The following is a 7,015-nucleotide window of genomic DNA, read 5'->3' as shown; positions in this document are numbered from 1 at the left end:
GTTAGCTACGATTTTCGTTTTGTTCACGATGAGTTTATCTATTTTAATTGACCTGTGTTAGTTCTTCTTTTATCTTAATTATTATGTAATGTAATTTTATGTTGGGGTTATCCCCCCAGGAATCTTTGAAAACCGCCATACAGGCGACATGTATATCCTGGATAAATAAATAAACAAACAAACAATTCCAAGTCAGACTATGATATGACTTCTTTAGAGTTTTTATGCCCAAAACAGCAAAACTCTAATAGAAACGTTTTCCTTTTGATGAATATGTTCTACATGACGAACTGCGATACGTTTAAGTTCGACGACAATAGCTTTTCGCACTACTTCAATCATCAGGCATATTGATTGTCACCTACGTAGCTTGTATCACTTTGTGAGAAGGACTTTGTATCACTCCGCGATACGGGTGCAAAGGAGGTCCCATGTCCATTTTGGCAGGGTTGTTAACCTACTGTGTCTAGGGCTCGGTATTGGAAGGTGGAGCCTATCCCTCTCCTTTCACCACACTTTGCCTCCCCAACCGAAGTCTCGTATCCATTTTACACCCGTGAGGAAAGACAACTATGTAAAGTGTATTTTCCAAGGACACAACGTCTATCCAGAAATGCAAGGAATCGAACCCATGACCTTTCAATCTCGTGCCCGCTAGCCAAGCCACTGGGCTATTCGACACCTTTAACGCGATACAGACCATGCCGGTCAATAATCAGAATAAATTTCTGAAGACAGCTCTTAGAAATATAATCTATGTCTCTTTTTCGTGGGATACTGACTATAAACAAGCATTAGGACACAGTTCAACACAACACGTACTATGATTTCTGCATGCAGCTGATCAGTTCAATTATGTCGACCAAGTTATCTGGTCAATGACTTGATCTGAGTGTGAAAACGTTCGACCTCTGACACTTATTATTCCGCCTAACCTCACCACAATGGCATGTTTTGGACCTGTAAGTTCTGTACATTAGTCACAATATACGGCAACCCTGGGTTTGTGTTCGGTTCATTATTTACTTACTCGCTGCCCCAGGCCTTGATGTCAGTCCCAACTTGTAGGTCGACAGCAACAATTTTCCAATTTATTTTGTCCTGCTGGGCTTCCCTCTAGATAGTGTCGCTCATCGACCCTTTCGTCACTGTTCTTGGTTCTCCTTGCTTCCTCTTCCCTACAGGTTCCTTGATGTGATGAAGTGACACCTTGTTATGCCATTTTGATATTTCATCAGCACAAGGCCTATCATATTTTCATCTCCTCCTAGGGACGATGGTTTCCACTCATTTTTGTTTGCATGCATATAGTTGAAAAGTTTATTGCAATTTCTTGCCCGGAGGCTAATTGCAAATTACAAAACATAAAAGAACAATGAAATAAAGTAACTAAAGTCTACATGATACAATAATTATTTATTCCTCTTTTTTTAATAGTGTTAGAGTGTTTGCAATTGGCCAGGTCATTATATAGGGTATGTATCAAATATATATGTAAAATAAAGGCCTATTGGATATTGTTTAAATCACATGTCGTAATCTTCTTTTTAATTACATACTCGTGTACTACATTATGCATCACCGTTTGTGATAGAACTACACCCAGTTAGACATTCAAAGCTACTTGTGGCCTTGAACCTACATGTGCTTGTTCTCGAATTATGAGCACACCCAACATAACGCCATTTCGATAACGGTGATAACAATGAAACTATCCCGATAAACGGTATGGCGTATGCTAGTGTAGCTATTCTAAATACCTAACTCATGAACGTATGTTAGTATTTGTAGAAAGGATTAACAAAAATGTCGATTCAATAGAGACGAATTGTCTCAAAATTTATTCAATCATTCCAGGCGAATGTTTTTCTTAGTCGTTCTTGATCTGGTCAGGCTCGACACCATTGGTTAAACGGTTCTCTCTATGACCTGTGACCCCTCCAACCTAACAGGCGGGCCCGGACCCTGTTTATAGTGTACGTCACAATTTCTCTGTCTTCTGGGGTCTCAAAAGTCTCCTTCTCAACGAAGAACACGTCCATCATGATAGTCGCGAAGAAATTCAGGAGAACGAAATTCATGGAAAGAATAAAACTGATGAAAAACATCGTCCCTAAAGTTGGAAACATGACGTAATCGTCCAGTTGGTACGAACCAATCACAAAGTTTGTTACAGTCAGGAGTGCGTTGTAGATGGTGGAGTAGGACTCTACGTCACAGCCGAAAGAGATATTACCCATCATGCCATAGGCGAGCATGACGATCACAATGACGACTCCATGCGAAAACATAGGCTTTATCACATGGCCGAAAGTACTCCGCATCAAAGAGAGACTGTTGTTTCCCCTCAGTAATTTACAACATCGGCAACAGCCAATGAAAGCCAAGATAGAAACCACGCTCAGCAGTGTTCTGTCAACTAGGACGACGGGAGCGATATTTAGAAACGAGGTGCTGTTTTCGCGATAGTTTTGTAGGGTAGTTTCGATCAACATCATCAGTGCACCAAAAGAGGCGACTGCTATCAGAGATAACGTTACAATTATCAGGTCCAGAACCTTCCATACATCTTTGAGATATTTCATTCTATCTTTGAGGATACCATGTGCAGCGTAATAGATGAAGTAAGCGAGAAAAGCGACGTAGGAAATCTGGAAGACCAGGAGCACAGTGTCGGTGGCTTGGTTGTAAAGGTGGAGGCGTAAAACTGGTAGGTCGAACTGGGCTCTCGCTCTTCCGGTAGCCGGGGTTTCTACAAGTATGGAAACCACACAGAACAAATCCACATTAGCATTGTACAGAGTGAAATCCACAAAAATTGCCCTCGTCTGTCTGTCGATCCAGCTCATGTTGCGGAGCTCACTCAAGTGTTCGTTATGTGTGGGCGATCTGGGATCTATATCCGCCACGTATCCACCGCTGTCGTAGTGCGACAGGGACCAAATACTGTCTGTTTGCCTGTAAATCCAGGGGCTTGACATGTTGGGTAGACCGGTCATGTTCGACAGTTTCGCCCATCCAGGCTGGTAGTGACCTCTGGCCGCACCACCCCGCGTGTAGTCCTCCGCGCACAGGTCGAAGTACATGGACAGCAGCCTGGCGCTGGAGATCCTTCCGCCGTGAAACGCGCATGTATCTGAAGGGTTGGATAGGAAAGAGGAATGTAGTGAGTAAACATTTATAAAAGTACTTGGAGCAGAGGAGTGTCTATATTACACCATAACCTGTTCATCTTGATGTTGACATTGCTATACTCTAACTAATATATGTAGAATGTTCTTATATATATTCGTTTGTCTACTTGTTTAGTAAGCAAATGAATCTTTACTATACATAACACGTATACTATTTTCAAGTTCGGAATGGATACTCATATTGAACCAAGTTCAGATGAGTTTTAGATTTGAGTACTAGAGCTCTGTTGTTATACATCAGTTCTGTTTCATGAGTTTGTCTAGTCTTTCCTTAAAACTGTTCTCGCTTTTAATAGAATTGGTTTTGACAAACATGCTTGTCAACTACTACTACGCCCAGAAGCGCCATCTAGCCATCCATCGAGGCACGACAGTAATGATAATCTATATGTGTTGAAATACGCACATAAAGGTACTCGGACTTGGCGCAGTCTCACTGATCCAACAAGTACAGACTGGCCGTCGGCAGAGTATCCGTCCGTCGACAACTTCGGAAGTAGCTCATTCTCCATCCAATCATACACATCGACACTGACGTTAATCTGTTGGGAATCAAATTGGAAATAGAAGTCGTTTTGTGAACTGCTCCCCTATATTAAATATTGAAAGAGCTAGAAGTTAGTGAATCGGTAACTTCGTTCTAGAACCGCAAGGAGGCGCTAAAGGACTGTGTCTGCAAAGGTAAAAGAGCTTGACGTCACAGAAAGGTGGCTTGTTTAAAGCAATTCCAGTTAAGAGCAGGCAAGAACATTGCAGGTCCTGGAACAAGGCATTATATAATTACAATTAACAGAAATAAAAATCTAAGACTGACGACAAAATGAAGAAATAACGACTACTCTTTTCTTGCTTTCTTATTTGAATTGTTCGGAGTATGACGTGTTTCATATCCATGTAGCGTTGATCACAATGAAATATGATACTAGATACTAGTATATGCAATTCTTATTTAGTACAACGATTTACCTTGTTCAGTTTAGACAGGAACGTATTTTCCACGTTGTTACTGAGGTGATATGCGTTGGGCACGGCCATGGTGTGGGCTATCCCAAGCACCAACAAGACGAAAACCATGTACCTCCCCGTCTCGAGGACTAGGTGGTACAGTCCAGCCTCCTTCAGTGTAAGTCTACGGGCAACGTCCACGTCTTTACGGGGAGGAATTCCAACTTGAGCTTTCTCTTCTTCACGAACGTGTGCTTCTGCATGGGCTAGGAAAGTATGTAAAAATGTTATCTTCAAGTTCAACGTAGTGCGTTTAAGAGGTGTTTATTTTAACGACAATAAATGCCTGTACCTGGTCCTATCATCACTACACACAAACAAGTATGCAGTTATACTTTCCAAGCTGAAAACTTTTTCTTTTTTAATATAAATGGGTTTGATATAAAATTTCATACGCCCCCCCCCCCCAGCTTTCCAAGACTCCTTCCCAAAACAGAACAAATATTCTATGCCGCCACTAGTGGAGAGCCGCCAAGATGATTTTTTTGTAAAAACAAAGGACGTCTCTAAACATTTCTGTTTACCTCTTTGTGCCTTTCTGGCCCTCCTCATTCCTTTGGGGACAAACATGGTTGCGAAGAGATGCAGCTGTAGTGGACTAGAGTGTTCCTGTTTCGGACCAAAGTAACAGTAACTGTTGTGGTCAGAGCTTGGGGCGGATAGTGGTGCTAAAGCAGTTACAGTAGTTGTGTCGTAACAATAGAACGTTCGAATCGTATTGTTCCATCTGGCAATATAGAATGCCGTCTGACCTTAGGTAACCTTTCATAGCTAGTAAGGTCAGATAAGGTCAACAGCATTGGCCAACTGGTAGAGGTACATAACGTTATATATAAGTTGTTGCTTTGGCTCAGTGCCTGTCAATCAAAATTAGCGATTCGATCAATAAGAGAACAACAAACAGCAACTGTTCATTACCTATATTGTTGTACTTACAGTGACAATACAAGACTGACAACAAAATGGTATGGATAAAAGGAAGAAATACCATGCAAAGTTTTGGTCAACTTCAAAGTTTATTTCTCTGTCTACAATTAAAAATTACGTTTATGTTAAATGGTCATGAGTTGGGTACAGTTTCTGTGTTTCTTGTATTCACTTCAACCAAGCTCAGGTGATGAGTTATGCTAGGGATCTGCAAGGCGGCGCTTTTGCATGCTTATAACAACGCCACACCGCTTTTAATACGGGGTACGGCAGCAGCAGTAGTTGGGTCCGCAGTGGTTGGCCCGCCAAGAACACCCCTGCACACGCTGGTAGTGGTACGTCTTGGTATAGTCCATCTCCGACGTACGGATGAAGTGGAGTTGGAAGGCGTCAAAGCAGAAGACGTTTGGGCTGATATAAAATACGATTAAATAAATGAATTACTCAATGGATAAGAGTCAATAAGAGAAAAGAAACTTAGAGTACTAGTAACATGTGTAAACTTCTATTCACATGGGGGCGGTCTAGCCTAACAAACCACTGCTTATTTTACTGTGTATTCTTACAATACATTCATATATATGATGGCCAGCCCCTCCAACGTTGCTACATAATGTAACCCAACACCACGGGGTGTCTGCTACAGTACGTTACCATAGTGACAGCCGTTTTGTCCAGGTCTTTGACCTTACTTGTTTGGAGAGGACGAGAAGACGAAGAAGAAAGAGACCAAGGACAATATGTGAAGGTAAACGTTACTGAACAGTACGCAAGGACAGATGGAGCAGAGGATCTAGGAGAGAATGGGTCCAGACGGAAAGGAGGAAATCTGTTAGTTGGTGGGTGGGTGGATGTAGTACGAATGGTTGGGTGAGTTAGGGGATTTAAAAGACAGATAACAAGACTCGGGATGGGGAAGAGAAACATATAACCACAAGGAAAAGCCATAAAATTTTAAACATGCCCATTGTAATTACCGTCGGCTGGAGGTCTGGTCCAACAGGGCAGACTGGTGTTCCTGACAGACCTGCTCGCAGGTCATCCCGTCCCCGGTAGCGGAGCAGTCCCTTGGCACGGCCCAGATGTAGGCGGACTCCGCCCCGATGACTCCCGAGCACGCCGCCTGGGCGATCACCTGCAAGTAGTCCGGCTTCGGCACGGGGTTAGCGGCGGTACACTCCACCGTGAACAGGACGATACAGAGGAACACCAGGCGTACCATGTTTGACTTTTGATTAAACAGAGACAGTGTCCCAACTCACTCCAAGCTGCTTTGCTTGCTACTGTATAATAAGTTGGGGGTGAACTAACTGCACTTTTTACAAAGTGGTTGCTACTGTGGTAAAATGTTATTAACGTGATCCTTTTTCTTACCGGACAGGTCTTTAACGTTATGTGCTAAAAGCAATGGGTGTATGATGTTGTTCTTTCATTCGATCGTCTTTTTCCATCCTAGTTTTCTAATTTCTCATTCAACTCCCCTCCCCAATAACCGTGATGGACGACCCCATTGCTCTATCTACGTACTCTATAAGGCCACAGCAAGTAAATCTTATGGATGACATCCTCCGCAGATTCCAAATCTAATGCGATAGGGCGAAAAAAACAAGGCGGGCCGAAAAAAAACAAGGTTTCTACATTTTCAAATTTTGACTCAATCACTGTACAAATGGTTTTGATTCAGTGGGAACACCACATTAACGCAGCCAACATCACATATCACTTCATCAAAGTAAGAAACAAAACATTAAATCAAAGCCTTTTCTTGTCTCCTCTCTTTATAGATATGTGCCATCCACCTTCCGGAATGGCAACAGACATCTTTGCCCATTTTCGGCATGTTGACCACTGTCAGAACTCAGAAGGCAACAAAATCTCTTTCAAATTCC

The 7,015-nt window shown here is 42.4% G+C and overlaps 2 protein-coding genes across 2 annotated transcripts; both read right to left on the bottom strand.

Moving 5' to 3' along the window:
* Window positions 1–1,817: 1,817 nt before the first annotated feature.
* LOC109469116 (polycystin-2-like) lies at window positions 1,818–3,895 on the bottom strand. Its single transcript, XM_019767496.1, has 2 exons — window positions 3,601–3,895; window positions 1,818–3,136 (listed from the first exon to the last, which is right to left on the bottom strand). Exons 1-2 carry the CDS (start codon window positions 3,704–3,706, stop codon window positions 1,923–1,925), a joined length of 1,320 nt encoding a protein of 439 aa, XP_019623055.1. The 5' UTR covers window positions 3,707–3,895; the 3' UTR covers window positions 1,818–1,922.
* Window positions 3,896–5,123: 1,228 nt separating this feature from the next.
* LOC109469117 lies at window positions 5,124–6,410 on the bottom strand. Its single transcript, XM_019767497.1, has 2 exons — window positions 6,104–6,410; window positions 5,124–5,537 (listed from the first exon to the last, which is right to left on the bottom strand). Exons 1-2 carry the CDS (start codon window positions 6,346–6,348, stop codon window positions 5,381–5,383), a joined length of 402 nt encoding a protein of 133 aa, XP_019623056.1. The 5' UTR covers window positions 6,349–6,410; the 3' UTR covers window positions 5,124–5,380.
* Between the last annotated feature and the right edge of the window lie 605 nt (window positions 6,411–7,015).

This window comes from Branchiostoma belcheri, unplaced genomic scaffold, assembly GCF_001625305.1.
Source record: "Branchiostoma belcheri isolate BF01 breed outbred unplaced genomic scaffold, Haploidv18h27 scaffold20, whole genome shotgun sequence".
NCBI lineage: Eukaryota > Metazoa > Chordata > Leptocardii > Amphioxiformes > Branchiostomatidae > Branchiostoma > Branchiostoma belcheri.
The sequence above is the reverse complement of the archived record's forward strand: the minus strand, read 5'-3'. Positions and strand labels throughout refer to the sequence as shown.

Bases quoted from the DNA above. Each gene is read 5' to 3' on its own strand.
- LOC109469116 (XM_019767496.1), bottom strand. From the start codon at position 3,706: ATGGAGAATGAGCTACTTCCGAAGTTGTCGACGGACGGATACTCTGCC. The intron at 3,137-3,600 runs GTGCGTATTTCA...CCAACCCTTCAG, and splicing joins CCAAGTCCGAGTACCTTTAT to ATACATGCGCGTTTCACGGC.
- LOC109469117 (XM_019767497.1), bottom strand. From the start codon at position 6,348: ATGGTACGCCTGGTGTTCCTCTGTATCGTCCTGTTCACGGTGGAGTGT. The intron at 5,538-6,103 runs GTAATTACAATG...ATTTTATATCAG, and splicing joins GACCAGACCTCCAGCCGACG to CCCAAACGTCTTCTGCTTTG.